We start from the raw sequence: 14,669 nt of genomic DNA, 5'->3' as shown, positions 1-14,669 counted from the left end.
CTCCTGCCCCGTGACTTCCAGAAAGGCCCAGTTGTGCAGAGCGGGTATTCGGGGTGGGAAGGGTTCTAGAAGCAGACGTTCCACGCAGTGAGGCGGAGTGAACCACTCAACCCCCAAGTCCCGGACGGGAGGTAGAACGGTGCCTTCCCTGTTGAAGGCAGACAGGAAGCATACTTGTGAGGCTGCGACCTCGGTTCTGGTGATGAAGGGCGAACGAGACACACTCAGCCTCTGGCAAGGTGACCTTGAGAGTGAGGGGCCGGAGCTGGATGGAGCCAGGGTGGGAAGGGCAGGTAACCCTGTCCGGCGGAGGGCGCGGCGCGGCGAGGCAAGGGCCAGAGTTGTGTTCCGGGCATCGGGAGGGGTGGGCGGGGAAAGCCGCAGTGATGTCCCCCGGCCCCCTGGGGGCCTGCAAGGGCACAGCGACGTGGTCTGCCTGCGTGGTACCCTTGTCGGTCCTGGCTGCTGTGACGGGGGGCCACAGCCGGCTTAAACAACGGGCATTTTTTCTCCCGGTTCTAGAGCCCGGGAGTCCCAGATCACGGTGCTGGCTGATTCGGCGCCTCGTAAGGACTCTTCCCGGTTCGCAGACGGCCCCCTTCTCGCGGCGTCCCCACACGGCGGAGAGAACTCATCTCCCCGTGGCCCCGTGGGGGCTTGGAGGCCTCACGTCAGCTCTACCCTCACGGCCCGAAGGCCTGTCTCCCAGCGCCCTCTCCCTGGGGGCTAGGGGCTTCACCATAGGGGATTTGGCGGGAACACAGACACTCAGTCCATAGCGCATGGTCACTCTGGCCGCTCTCTGACCATCTCGGGAGCTGGCTTTAATCAGATCGCTCTGTGTGGGGGGCCGCTGTGCGCGGCTGGCTCTCCAGCACGTCCTGAGGCATGTGGGCGTTCTGGGGCTGCATCGGCTCTCTGTGTGGGCCTGGCGCCTGCAGTCCGGTCCCTACCGTACAGAGCAGTCGGGTGTGATGCGGGCAGGGCCCTGCAGACAGCACCGCCCTGGTGACTCACGGGGAAGCCGCCCAGCGAGCAGCATGGGAGCGTCCAGTCCCTGGGTTCCCCCGCAGCTCACGCCCACTGGGTTATCCAGTGGGAGGTCCCTTCCTCTGTGCCCGTGAACGGCCGTGGACACTGGGCCCTGTCGGCTCTAACTCTCTTCGGGGTGGGTGCTCGCCTTCGGGGAGGCATGGCGATGCGCCTGAGGTCACAGGCGGCGGGGGGCAGGTGCGGGGCACCGTCCTGGCCCCCCAAACCCAAGGCTTGCTGCCCCTGGTGGTACTCCAGGAGGCAGGTGTGTTTCCCGACCCTCCCCCTCAAGGACGAAGAGCCAGGCTTCCCGTGGGCCCCACGTGGGCAGCAGGCCATCCGTGGAGCGCGGTCTGCTGCAGCCAGGAGTTGTCTATGGCCTCGGGAACTCGGGGCACCTGACTCCACAGTGGGAATCCGAGCAGAGCTCCTCCCCGAGTCTCGGGGAGCCCGTTCTCCACCGTTGTGGCCCCCCCCCCCCGTAGGGGAGGGAAGTCGGCAGGCAGCCCACCCCTGTGGGGCCCTCGCAGACATCTCACGAGCCCAGCGAGGTGGGGGCCGGCCTCCCCACTTTACAGATGGGGAAACTGAGTCCCACCCCGAATCAGAGGCTGACCCAGGCAGGACTCTCCTCAGGTGCCATCGCTTGGTAACACATGACGAAAAAAGGGCCATTCCGGGTCAGCTCCTGCAGAAAGGGGGTGGCCCAGCCCAGTGACACTGGTGACGTTGGTGTTTGTAACTGGTGCCGTTGGTGATTGGCATTTTCCCTGCAGACTTGGAGATTTGCACCAGAGTCTTTGGGCGTCCTGCCACTCCCGGGGGGCTCTAGGAGTCATTCTTGGGGATCAGGGCTGGGTCTTAGTGATGGGGGCAGGGCGGCATCTGTGGTGGGCCGGTGCCTGCCCCCTGCTCCCTCCCACACTCATCCACCTGGTCACACAGCAGCCACCACACGCTGCCCCCAAGGACTCAGACGTGTGTGCCGGGGTCCCTCCCGGGAAGCCCTGCGGAGGACAAAGTGGGTCGTGTGGTGCCACGGGTGTGGGCTGGGTCCTGAGAGCTCGCCTGGGGATCCTGGGCACAGGGGATGCTGCGCCGTGTCCGGGAACAGGTGTCCTGTGACAGGCCGTGGGGGCCGGGGGTGACTCTGTTGAACAGACAGGGCGGGGCGAGCACAGGCGACTTGCCTCACGGCTCTGAGCCTCAGTTTCCCCCATGAGAGGCCAGGCATCCTGTCACCCAGCTGTCAGACGGGCTACCCGGGAAGTGGCTCGTGCTTCCGTTAAGCCCCGGCCCTGCCCTTGCCCCCACGCCTCCCGGTCAGAGCTGGCACGTGGGGTCTGTGGGACTCTGGCAGAGGCTGAGCTACGTGCAGGAAAGGGTAGGAGGTGCCGTTCGGAGCCACGATCCTTCCACGGTGCGCCTCGGGGACCCTCGCTCTCCGTGGCCAGCCCCAGTTCAACCCTCCTGAGCTCTGTCCCCCGCCCCCCTGCGACCTTGGTCTTGGACCTAAATCCCGAGTCACGGTGTCACGGAACCCGCAGAGTTCCTGACCCCAGCCACCACCGGCACGGAGCCTGACCCGTCCCCGGAAGAGATCCAGACCCCGCGGGCATCGGAGGATCCCAAGTCGGATGCCCTCTGCCCCGAGTATCCTTGGGCCTCGACGGATCCTTCAGGAGCAAAGCCTCCCTCAATGGCCCTGGCTGCCGCGAACGCTACAAACGCTGTAGGCACCTACATCTTCTTTCAAAGATAACCCCGCATTGTTGCCGAGATGCCTTTTTATATCTCGCGTTATTTATAAAAGCGTGATTCATTTAACAATTATTGTGAGCTGGAGGAAGGTTGCCTACTAATATTTAAGCCGCAGTTAGCTGAAGCTGTGCGTGGAGGAAGCAAGGGCCGCTGTTCGGGGTGAGGTTGGGGGGGGCGGGTAGGCGGGAAGGTCCGGCTCCCGCCCACACCTGCCCGGGCCCGCTGCCTCCCTGCCCCCGGCTTGGCCGCACAGCCTTGCTCTTGGCACTTGGTTTTTGCTTCTGTGAGACAAAATAGAGGGTGTGGCTGGTGGGCCGCTGAGACCCTCTGGGGTTTTGTGTCTTCCTCTCAGCTCCCCAGGGGCCCCCTCTGTGAGGAGAGGACAGAGTCACCTCCAGGCGTTTGTATTAAGAAGCAATAGACTCAGTCTTCCCTCTGTTTCCCCAGCCCAGTTCCACGCCAGCCTGCGCTCCCTTCTCCCTTCTCCCCACAAATAGGAGGCGAGGCCAGGCCACTTGGAAAGAGAAGGGAAACAGCCTCCATCTGGAATCTCAGGGTCTTGGAGAAATCATGGCCGAGCCCCAGCCTCATCGGCTCTGTCGGCCGGGATCTCTGTGGCCAGCAAGGGTCCAGTGTGACCCGTTGATGCAGGAAAGGAGGGTCACAGCTCCCCAAGGAGGCTGGAGAGCCAGGCCTGGCATCCAGCCGCCCCTGGTTGCCCAGGGAGTTGGCACGTCCCTGGCGGGATGCTCGTCCACACCCACCGGCTCCTTCCTCCGGAATCAGAGCGCTGTGCCCCACGTCTGCTTGCCTTGAGTCCCGGCAGCAGGGAAAGTGGAGGGAGTGGCCCACGGCTCCCCACAGCCCACCAGGCAGGCAAGACTCGGGGTGGGGGCTGTGCAGACACAGAAGGGCCTCGAGGGCACCGGCCTGAGCGATGTCCAGTGCACCTGTCCGTGGGGTGTGGGCGAACGCGGCCCCAGAGCCCTGCAGGGCAGACCTCCCCCTGGTGCCCGGGGGCCTCTGAGGAGGCGGGGGGGGGGGGCGGTGGGTGGCAAGAAGGGACAGAGAAGTGAGGTGGCTTCAGGCCCAGGGAGACCAGCCCGGTGTACCTGGTGAGGCGCCTCGGGACACGCGGAGCAAAAGCCGGGACTCGTACCTCGCTTTCCTTGGTTCATTCATCCATCCATCTGTTCATTCACATCCAGAGCTATGGGGGTCACCTCCGGTGTGCAGGGCGAGGGGGGAGCCGGGCATCCAACCTGCGTGTGGGGGCCTTGAGGTGCCCTGGAGCCAGGAATCGCCTGAGGGCGCACTTCCGCTGCGGGAGCCCTGAGGAGGGGTCTCTCCGTGGCCGGATGGGGGCTCATCACAGACAAGGGGCGGGGTTGGGGCGGGGAGGTGGCTCTGTCGTCTGCTGGCAGATTTTGAGTTAAATGCCTTTACTCAGTGACCCCTGCCGACCCTGTGGTGCACGCACCGTAATGGATGGTGAGTGGCTGGGTCCTCGCGACCCTCCTGGGAGGTGGCACCGTTCACAGCCCATTTCAGGGAGGGTGAGGGGTGGTCCTCGGGCTGGACCTCGCCCCTGGAAGGTCACACGGGAGCTCAGCGGCTCACGGCCAACGCCGGGAACGAGGTGGGCTGTCCCCACCTACGGATGGGGAAACTGAGCCCGGGGCGCCCGGGCAGCCCACGGCCGCCGAGGGAGGAAGACGCAGAGCCGGGCCCCCAATCGGGCGGCTGGGGTCCCGCGTCTGGCTCCTCCCCTGCGCCTGGCACCAGACCCCGGCTGGGGGACGGGTGCGCCGGGCGTCGTGGGCACCGGACGGGCCCCGTTGCCAAGACCCTGTGGCACCCGCACAGCAGACGCCTCGCAAGGCGCGTTTATCACACCTGGCGCGTCCTCCCTGCCAGAACTTCAGAGCGCCTTGAAATGTTCTGATGTGCGAAGAGCCTTTTTTTACACGAGAAATGAAATTATTTTCAGCCTGTTGTCAGGCCGTTGTCAAAAGACGTGGCAAATACGGGGCTTTGAACGGAGGGTTTGGGCGGGGGGATCCGAGCTCGAGGCGGATTGGTCGGCCGCGCGGGGCTGGAGGCTGGAGGGAACGGCCTGGGGTATTTTTATTGTGTGTTTGTGTATTTATGGTCTTGGGTTTCTTACCAAGGGGCCAGCACCGGGGTTGGGCTGGCGGTCGGGGTGGGGTGGGGGGGACAGGCTGGTGGCTGAAGGGCCCGGCCGGGGGGTGACAGTTGGGGTTCACTTTGGGGGGATGCTCTGCCCTCCTGGGAGCTGTCCGGTTCGAGGGACCCCCCCCCCCGTCTGACCTTCTCATCTGTCCCCGGACGTCGAGTGTCCCCGACTCAGAGGATTCTTGCTTGCCCTCTGGGGTGGGCGGGCGAGCAGGTGGACAGAGCCACCACGTGGCATCCTGCCACCCGCCGTGTCACCCCAGCCCAGCTGGGCCCCAGCAGCTTGTGTTGTCACGTCTCCTGCACTCGGTGAACAGCAACGCGGCCGGCGCAACCCGCGGTGCTCACTCTCAGTCCTCCCTGGAGGACCCCCAGGCTCTGCCATCCACAGACCTACGGCTGTGGGGGCAGCGAAGTCGGACCCCCGTGGGCCTCGCTCCTCTCATCCAGGGAGCCTTGCCGCCGGTGTCGGGGAGCCTGCCGGGGACTCCACAAGAAGGTTCCAGATGTCTGAGCCGCACCACGGGCTCCCCGGGAGCCTCGGGGAGAAGTGGGGGTTCAAATCCCGGCCTGCGTCTTTGTCTTAGTTCTTACGTTGGACCTTCAGCCCAGTTGTCCTCGGTCTGCTCGTCTAGGAGGGGAGGACCGTGTTAGCGGATTGCTGGGCCCCGAGCCGACCCTCAGCGTGCCTGCCCCGCTCCGCCTCAGCTGCCCCAGCTTTCCAGAGAAGCTGGCGTCACCGCTGGGTGTCCAGGCCTCGTGGCTTGAGCGGGAAGGGCGTGACGTCTGTCCCTCCCGGAGAGCAGGTTGCCGTGGACGAGCACGTGGCCGGCGGCAGGACTGCTCCGCGGGGCGGGGGCCGAAACACTCCGCTGGACGTGATTCCTGCAGATCTCGTCCCGTCCCGGCCAGCCGGGCAGGCGGGCTTCAGGTGCACGTGTGCGTGGCGGGTGCAGATAGATACGCGCCGCGGTACCAGATTGCCGCGGCCCGTCGATCTCCAGTAAACGTTTGCACAGAAAAGCCTGTTCCAGAGCACAGAATGAAAAATGCCACTACAGATGGCTTTGCGTTTGTCAGGGCAGAATCTATGCTTTGTCCCTTCCGATCAGCATGTGGCAGACGCAAGCCTGTTTTCTGGCGAAGCGAAGGGAGATCCGCACACGTGGGCCCGGGGCCGGCCTTCGCCTCGTGGTGACGATGACGCAGCCTGTGTCTCGGAGCAAAAACCACTACACTCAGGTAGTGAGCTCCCTGTCACTGGAAGTATTCAAGGAGGGCGTGCCTGCCAGTGGTGAGGAGGTGGGTCCAGCTGGGGGGGGGGTTTCTGGGGGGCAGAGCCCCGCTGCAGGCTAGGGACGCAGCGGGCCTGCACGTGAGTGTGACAGACCCCCGGTTCCCAGTTTCTGTCACAGTTTCATTCAGATTCCCAGCAGCGTATTAAACGCGTGTGAGGTTGTCGAAAGGCATCCCGTAGCTGAGGGGTGTTTCCCACAGTGCCCCCGATCCTGTCATACCCAGAGTCTGGTCCCGTCCCCGCGCCGGCCCCCTGGGCAGCCGAGAGGGAGACTAGCGATCTTTCCTGTTTGTTCGCCGCTGCGTCCGTCCGTGGCCTGCACAGAGCCCACGGTTCACCGACGCTGGCGGGGATGGGATGGGTAGGGACGGGTAGGGATGGCGTGGAGAGCCCAGCCGCCCCTCTGCACCAGGCCGCAGCCTCTGCGTCCTGCTCGTGGGTCTCCGAGCCTTGTCTCCGCCAGGCTCCCTGCCCAGGGCCCAGCCCCAGGGCCCCACCGTCTCCCGCTTATGGGCAGGTGCCCCGTGAGGAGGACCGGGGAGGCCCCGTTTCCCGGCCGGGCCCCATGTCAGGACCCCGTTCTGCTCCCCAGCCAGGGAAGAGGGCTCCGTCCCGTTCCCTCTGCTTTCTCGAGTTAGACAACGCGCGGGGCTTTTGCAGTGGCGCCCGGGAAGCCGCCTCTTGCCCACGCCCTTCCCCCAAGGTCAACGGCAGGGACACAGACGAAGTTTCGGAGGCAGCACCCGTCTTCGGCGAGGTGCCACCCCGGAGCGCACGCCCCTCCACTCCGCGGCCGGCAGCGGGGGTTGGCGAGGGAACTTGGGATGCGGCTCCGTGCTTCTGGGAGGGTATCGACCAGAGACACGTGGAGGCGGGTTGAGCAGCGCCGAGCCTCCCACTCTCCCAGAGGGTTCCCTGCGCTTTGGCGAGCTCTCCGGGCTCACGTGGCAGGGCCCGGCCTCTGCAGAGGAAGGAGCTCCCTTGGCTGTGCTGTCTCCGTGGGTCCCAGCCAGGTGGCACCCCGCCCCGGGAACCGGACTCCGCCACCTTGCAGACCCTACCACACCCACCCGGGGGGGCGCCACACGGTCTCCCCAAGTGGGAGCTGCTGTGTCCTCGGTGACACTCTGCATGGCGGGGTGGGGGGGAGGTGGGGAGAGATGCTTCTGGCAGCCGCTCAGCCTCGCCCCACGTGTCCAAGGACACCGAGCTCTGCCTGTGCCCCTACCCACACCCCCACCCCGTCAAGGATGTGGATCACGAGACAAAGCCCGTGGGGTCTCTGATGATAAAACGTGCCAGCGGCTCGCCTCAGAAATGGCTTGCGCTCCGTCGTTGGATTCGAGACCCAGCGCGGTGGGGTGAGGGGGTCGCCCGGGGCCGAGCTGGGGCGCGGCTGGTGAGCTGTGTGACTTGGGGCGCTGTGGGCCTGAGGTGGGAGACAGTGCCTAAGTGAGCAGCTACTACAGGGCCGTCACGGAGCGCGTCCCTGGCAGCCCTTCCCCACGGCACGGAGAGGCCGCTGGGCGAGGCGTCCGACCCCCCGGGCTGTCTTCCGCGGCAGACAGACAGACAGACAGACAGACGCCCGCGGCTTCTGGAGCTGCCATTTTTGTCGGCCCGAAGTATGTCGAGCACGTGGGATTCGACTTACATGTCCCCGTTGCTTTTTCCTCATCCCGTCTCCTCTCGCGCTCCCTGCCTTTTTAATTTCGGAAGCAGCTCTCTTAGCAACCGAGGGAACGCACGCTTAATTACAGCCGAGCAGCAGGTGCATCGGGCGACAGAACCGGCTCCCCGGATGCTGCATTTCGTGTTTCAGGAAGCCCTCTCTCCTCGCCCAGAAACAACCCCAGCGCCCCTGCCTCGGCGGAGCTCACGCACACGCTGCCCCTCCTCCGAGCGGTCCTCAGATAGGGCTTCCTCTCCCGGAGCCTCCCGGACTCCTCCCGGGGTGGAAATGCTCAGCACACGTGTAAAGGGACTTTGAAGACACAGTCATTTGATCAGCTGCCTGGAATCAGGGCGAGCCGGGGCGGGGCGGGGCGGGGGGGGGGGGGAGGGTGGTGGTGGGGGTAGTTGGTTTGTGTTCTTTCTCCTTAAAAAGAACGAAAAGCGGGGGGGGGGGGGGAGGAAATCCTGTTTCCTCCAGGGTAATCGCCACGGTGGGGTGAGCCGGGAGAAGCGATAGGTGCTTGTGTCTGATTCCTTCCGACAGAAATCTGGGTCACGTTCAGAGATTCCAGAAGGCCGGCGAGGGCTGCCCGGTTAAACGTGGGTCTGGCGCGGGGCTCATCTGGCACCGGGGCGTTCCGTCTTCTTGCCTCGCTCACCGCGTCTGCTGGCGGACAAACAATCAGCGTTCCGGGCAACTTGGCTTTCTCTTTAAAAATAAACCCGGAGGAGCACAGCGCGTTATTTTTAGCGCCCGGCGCGTCGGAGCAGCCGTGGCCCGAGCCGCAGCCTGAGTCTGCTCGGGGAGCCGGGGGCCCGGGGGCTCGCGGCTGCCTCCGGTGTTTCCCGGCCGCCCCGCCGGCGGAGGATGCCCGCCTCGTTCCGCCCTCCTCCCAGAGGCACTGATCACAAAAGCAGAGTAGAGCTGCTCACATGACGGGCGCCAGCAGCGGCCGCAGGGTTTGAGAGCAGCCCCAGGCTACGCACGGTTGGTTCCCAGCTGACAGACAGAATATGGGGTGGGCTCTGTCGCCAGCGCGCTGGGGCTCGCATGCCCCGCCGTGCTCGGAAGCGCGCAGCGCCCAGACGCCCGCCGCCGCCGCTCCCCGGGTCCACGCCGCCGCACCGCCGAGGGGCCGGGCAGCCTCCCTTGCCTTCCTCCCGTCTGAGAAGGTTATATAATGAGCCGACTGCTGCCAGAGTCAGAGGGAAAATGAAGTCTTTGTTAAATGCCTTCACCAAGAAGGAAGGTAAGGGCGAGCTGTCGGGAGCGCGGTGCCTGGGCGCTAGCGGTTTGTCACTGCCTCTCCGGGGCAGCGGCGGGGGGCACTCCGGTCCCTCCCGGAACCGCTGCCGGTCCCTTCTCATCACGTAAGGGAGCGATCGCTTCTGGCGCGTGACCGGGCTTTGTGGCGGTGGGTCTGGAACGCGAGCCCCCCCGGAAGGTGCCGTTTTGTCTGCCTGGGTTCCTAAGTCCCCGGCCCCTGGTACCGTCGCGTTCCGGAACGTGCCGCGTGGGAAACTAAGTCCTATGGAAAACAAAGGAAGTTTTGACTAGTCCGTCCGCTCCCTGGCGGCTGCCGGGGCGCTTGCTTGGGCACGAGGAGGGTCGGGACCCGATGCTGGCCGCGCCGACAGGGCGGACGCGTTGGGAACCACTCCTGGGCTCTCCGTGGCCATCTCTGGGTCGCAGCTTCCCCGAGTGGATGGAAGCGCAGTGTGGCAGACTCCGAGAGTGCATATGCTTTTTGTCACACCTTGTGTAATTTCTATTGTGGAAAGAAAATGTATAAATAAATGCATGTAAGACGGCTAAGAAAATATCCGCCCACTGAGAGTTTGCAGATCGCCTGAAAGAAGGAAACAGTTGGGTGGAATATTAATCATTTTCAGACAGGAAAAGAGTTATTTTTAACCCTTTTCGCAAAAAAAAAAAAAAAAAAAAAAAAAAAAAAAACATTTCCACGGATGGCTCCAGTGAGTTTCTCAGACAGAGAACTCCTGTCTTGTGAAATCAGGTTTATGAAGACATTACTTTGGAGGAATTAGGAAGGTACTTACCAGCCCGAGCCATAAAACAAACACGGAAAAAATTTCCAATTATCTTACACGGGAAACTAATTTAATGCGAGTCTTGGTGATTAGGTGAGACGATTGTCATTTGAATGCTCGCCCAGACATTACCTATGTGATTCTGTTTGAGTATATCCACCTGATCCCCGGGGCAGGCTGTGTTTCAAAACACCCCGGCCCCTCCACCCCCTAACCGCCCCCCCCCCTCCCCGGGGCACCGGTCCTTCGGAATTCCGACCACTGCCCACGCCCCCACTCGCAAAGCCGGCTTCAGCCCCTGTCTTGGGAATTGGTCTGAAACACGGCGTTTGTCCGGGCTCATTTTCTTACATTATTAACCCAGATTCGTCTCGTGGTACTTTGGGTTTTGTCATCCACGCACGGCGTGGAGACGTTCGTTGGGGTTCATCCCGTGTGTCTTCTGTTTTTTCGTGGATTTTTCTGCCCGCGTGAGTCTGTCTCAGCCATCGGCAGGACCGCCCCCTCCCCCAGTTCCTATTAAGGGCATTAATATCTTAGAGTCACATCAGTCAGACAAATGGACCCAACTCCGTCGCCGGGGAAGCTGGAGGCTCTGGCAGGAGTTCACGTCACGGAATGCACGCGTTTCCTCGTCTGGGGGGGTCCCCTCCCCATGGGTAGCGTGAGCCCTGGCCTCTCCTCGGGGGCGGGAGGTGGGGGGAGGGGAAGTTGGTCCAGGAGGCCGAGGGCCGGGTCACGCTTTCTGCTTGTTGTAGCTGCTTGAGGGGTTGGCTTTCTCGCTGTGACACAGTCCTTCAGCTGGCAGGCTCTGTGCACGAAAGGTAACCATCCTCTGGGGCGGGTGGTGCAGTCATCAGCCCTTTGCGCGGTCTTCGGCCCCCCACCCCTTCGCCAGGCAGGTCTCAGGTCACCCCAAGGCACCCACTGGCAGGTGCATTTTTCAGACCCTAAAGGATGAGCGCTCAGTCCTCACAGGAGTCATTCTGGCCTCTGTCTGCCCAGGGGGAGTGACCGATGAGGCTGTCCCTCGCGACCAGCAAACCACCAAGTGGGGGATGTTCTGGCAGGTGGGGTCAGGCCCTGCTGATTCCCCGGTGGGCTGAGCCCCTTAAGAGACGGGGGTCCCCGGAGGAGGACGCCGCCGGCCTGTCCCGTCGCCCGCCTCTCTCCCAGCCAGGCCGGCACGTGTGTGTTTCCTTTGAGGAATTCAGAGTGGGGTCCCGGCCGCGTCCTGCTCGGACAGGGGTCGGGTCGGAATGAGCGCACGCTGCCGCGTGTTGAAAGAATGTGCCCTCCCGACGTGTCCCTTCCAAAGGCTCAGCGGCTGTTCTGGACGTGGATTCCCAGTGCCCATCCTGAGCCTCCTGCCGTTTTTACGCGTCTTTCCCGAGTTGGCTCCGTCCCTGCCTTCCCGGACCGTCCTGCATCCTGGCGAGGCGGTGAAGGGGTGACTGGGTCACAGCTGTCTCAGTGGAGCCCAGCCAGCGCCACCTCTGTCCCCTGTGAGCCCGGCTGCCCAGTGTGGTCGTCGCCGAGAGCAGGGGTTGACGTCAGGCCCAGGCTCCATGAAGGGTGCACCTGTCCTTAGTTTCCATGAAGTACTTCACCGCAGCCTCTGACCTTGGGCAGCGCGGATGGCGAATTGTGCTCGCAATACTCTTGTCCTCTGAGACGCCGAGACTCCCGTCTCCAGCCCAGCTCCCCTGGGAGGGCACGCGCAGCCCCAGTCTGTGTGCAGTGACGGCCCTGGCCTCAGGCGGCACAGACTTGGGGACTCGCTCGCCCGCTTCGTCCCAAAGTACACCAACCCCATGGCGAGCGGGAAGCTGCCCACGTGTCAGGACCTCGAAGGAAGCCCGCGTCCCCGGCTCCTGGGGTCATCGGCATCTGACTTCTCCACAGCCTGGAGGGCTGCTTCTCTTTACATGCGTCTTCTTAGAAAGGACACTTTCTATTTCTGGCTCCAGCCCGCGGAGCAAGCCCGAGTGGTTGCAGCGTGCACGCCTGCACCCACGGTCCCCGTGGGCAGTGTCCTCGTTCTGAGTCTCTGGGACGCTGAACTCGGCAGAGTAAGGGCCTCGCCTGCAGTCTAGAACGTCGTAGGAAGATGGGTGAGGTGGGCTCACCTCTTCCTGCTTCACACTGCGGGGTCTGGTTTGAAGGGTGGACAAAGAAGCATGCTTGGAACCGAAGCAGACGCCTTGGACAGTGCTTGGAGGGCTGTGTGCGTGTCCTGGGGCGGCTGTGACGCAGTCCCGGAGACGGGGGGCTTACCCAACAGGATTTATTGTCCCCCTGGCCTGGTGGCCGGAGCCCGAGGTCCAGGCGTGGGCAGGGCCGGGTCCCCCCGAGGCCTCTCTCCTTGCGTGTGGACGGCCGTCCTCCCCCCGCGTCCTCACGGGGTCGTCCCTCTGTGTGTGTCTGTGCCCCAATCGCCTCTTGTTACACGGACGCCGGTCACACGGGATCAGGGCCCACCCCGTGGCCCCGTGTTACCGTACCCACCTCCGTGGAGACCCCATCGCCAGATGCCGTCTGGGGCGCAAAGGGTCGGGACTCCAACACCGGACTCGCAGGGGGACCCGGTTCGGCCCACACCAGGGGCCAGGCTTGGGTCGCGGTGAGGACGTGCCTGTGGCCGTCTCAGTGCCCCGGCTGCGTCGTGAGGCCGTCACACGCGTCTCGGCTGCAGACGGAGCGGGGCGCTGGCCCTGATGGAAGTCGGACCCCGAGTCCCTTCCATGTCAAGCGTTGGCTTGAGCCTCCGTGAGATGGAGAGGTTCTCAGTGTCCGCCTATCGCTGCTTCTGTGTCGGGGCGGGTTCTGCGCACGGCGGGGACCGGCGGGGGCTCAGGGTGCGCGCAGGGGCGTGTCCGCGCCCTGCACGGAAGGTGCCATGGGTGCGCTCACCCCCCGCCTTGTTCTCTCCCACCCAGTGCCCTTCCGAGAGGCCCCGGCGTACTCCAACCGGAGGCGGCGCCCCCCCAACACGCTGGCCGCCCCCCGGGTCCTGCTACGCTCCAACAGTGACAACAACCTCAACACCAGCGCGCCCGACTGGGCCGTCTGTTCCGCCACCTCCCACCGCAGTCTCTCGCCCCAGCTGCTGCAGCAGACGCCCGGCAAGCCCGAGGGGGCCGCCAGGACGCTGGGGGGCTACACCCCCGGGCCCTACAGCCGGTCACCGTCGCTCAACAGGCTGGGCGGTGCCCTCGAAGATGGCAAGAGGCTCCAGCGGCCCTGGCACGTCGGGTAAGGAGTGGCCAGGGTGGAGGGGGCTGGCGATGAGCCAGGGGGCTCCCGCGGGGACCACGAGAGGGGGCCCTCCCTGCTCCATGGCTCCTGGTTTCATGGGCTCAGGGCACGCCCAGAGGCTGGCCAGAGCACCTCTGTTACTCCAGCCCGGATGCCGGGTCACCCGCACGAGCACGTGCCCGTGATGACCTCTCAGGGCAGGTGCGGGAGGCGGGGCTGAGCTGCCTGGAGTGACCTGGGGCTGGCGTCCGGGGCCTCGTTTCCTTTCCCTGTGCTTTGGACCCTGGCTTCCCAGAGTGAAAGGCGAACAGAGAGGGCGCTAAGGCCACCAGCCTGATCGTGGCCACTGCTTCCTAATGCCGCATTTAAGGCAAACACACCTGCCCGATCCAGAACCCGAGGTCCCACTCGGGGTCCGGGCCCTCTCCACAGCGTGTTGGCCACCTGGTCATGGAGAATCGCTCGCATGAGGATGGGACTTGCGGCGGGGGAGGGCGGGCTCACGGCTGGGGCTCAGGGCTGGTCAAACAATCAGAGCAGCCACGGCCCCCGGCTCCCAGCAAGGCCAGTCTACTCCCCCTCGGGCCTGGGCCCGGGTCCTCACGCTCCCGCTGGCCAGCCCCCTGCCTGCTTGTTCCTGGTTTCCATGCCTGCGAGTGGCGTTCCCAAGCGTCTGTCCCCTTGATCTCTGTCCTCACCCATGGTGGCCCAGGAAGGCCCGCTGACCTGTTTTCCTGGCGAGCACAGGTGAGGTGTGGTGCCCGCTTGGCCCAGCGTGTCACTGGATTCCCTGTCCCACCTTGTCCCATCCCCGCCCCCCCCCCCCCACCCAGGGCTCTGAGGGCAGTTGGCTTGCCAAGCCCACCACATGAGGCTTGCTGACACCACGTCCCCGGCTGACATCTGTGATGCTGGGGACACGGGGGCCACCCCCCCGGGGGGCTCTGTCCCACAGGTTCCGCGTGTTCAGAGTGGGGTGCAGTCGGGGAGCCTGGGATGGGAGGGAGGGTCCGTGCTTCACACGGTCCCGACTGGGGGCTGACGGCTGTGCTCCGAGCAGCAGCGGGCAGGTCCCCGGATGGGGGAGGACGCGCCCACGGGAACCATGTCCCCCGGCCCCTGGGCGGGGGTCTCGGGCCTGAGGCCCTGTCTGGACGCAGGCACGATCCCAAGCCCACATCAGCACCTCTGCCCCGGCACTGCCTGGCAGTCTCGTTCTCCAAACAGTGAGATCCAGTTTCTGGCTCTGGTCTAGATTCTCAACTCTGAGTCGCCCCGAGGGAGAAGTCCCAGGTGCTAAGAACAGTTTAAGGCTAAATTAAAGGTTTCCCCCGAGGCGGCAAATCACACTGTTCGCTAGAATCACGGCTATCGTTTTAAGAAGAGCGTGTCCCCTTCC

General features: G+C 64.4%; 1 protein-coding gene across 19 annotated transcripts in view; it reads left to right on the top strand.

The window, feature by feature from the left end:
* SHANK2 (SH3 and multiple ankyrin repeat domains 2) overlaps positions 1 to 14,669 on the top strand; it is a 490,708-nt gene that overhangs the window by 202,361 nt on the left and 273,678 nt on the right. For 17 of the 19 annotated variants that reach the window (XM_045486261.1, XM_045486258.1, XM_045486265.1 and 14 more), the window contains one exon: positions 12,952 to 13,267. In XM_045486261.1, the coding sequence (XP_045342217.1) occupies positions 12,952 to 13,267 (316 nt within the window). Of the gene's footprint in view, positions 1 to 8,367; positions 9,211 to 12,951; positions 13,268 to 14,669 lie in introns of those variants that run through there. The other 2 variants (XM_045486272.1, XM_045486271.1) reach the window with 1 other exon arrangement.

This window comes from Leopardus geoffroyi, chromosome D1 (genome assembly GCF_018350155.1).
Source record: "Leopardus geoffroyi isolate Oge1 chromosome D1, O.geoffroyi_Oge1_pat1.0, whole genome shotgun sequence".
NCBI classification, from domain to species: Eukaryota; Metazoa; Chordata; class Mammalia; order Carnivora; family Felidae; genus Leopardus; species Leopardus geoffroyi.
Note: the sequence above shows the minus strand (reverse complement) of the source record. Positions and strands in the feature narration are given on the sequence as shown.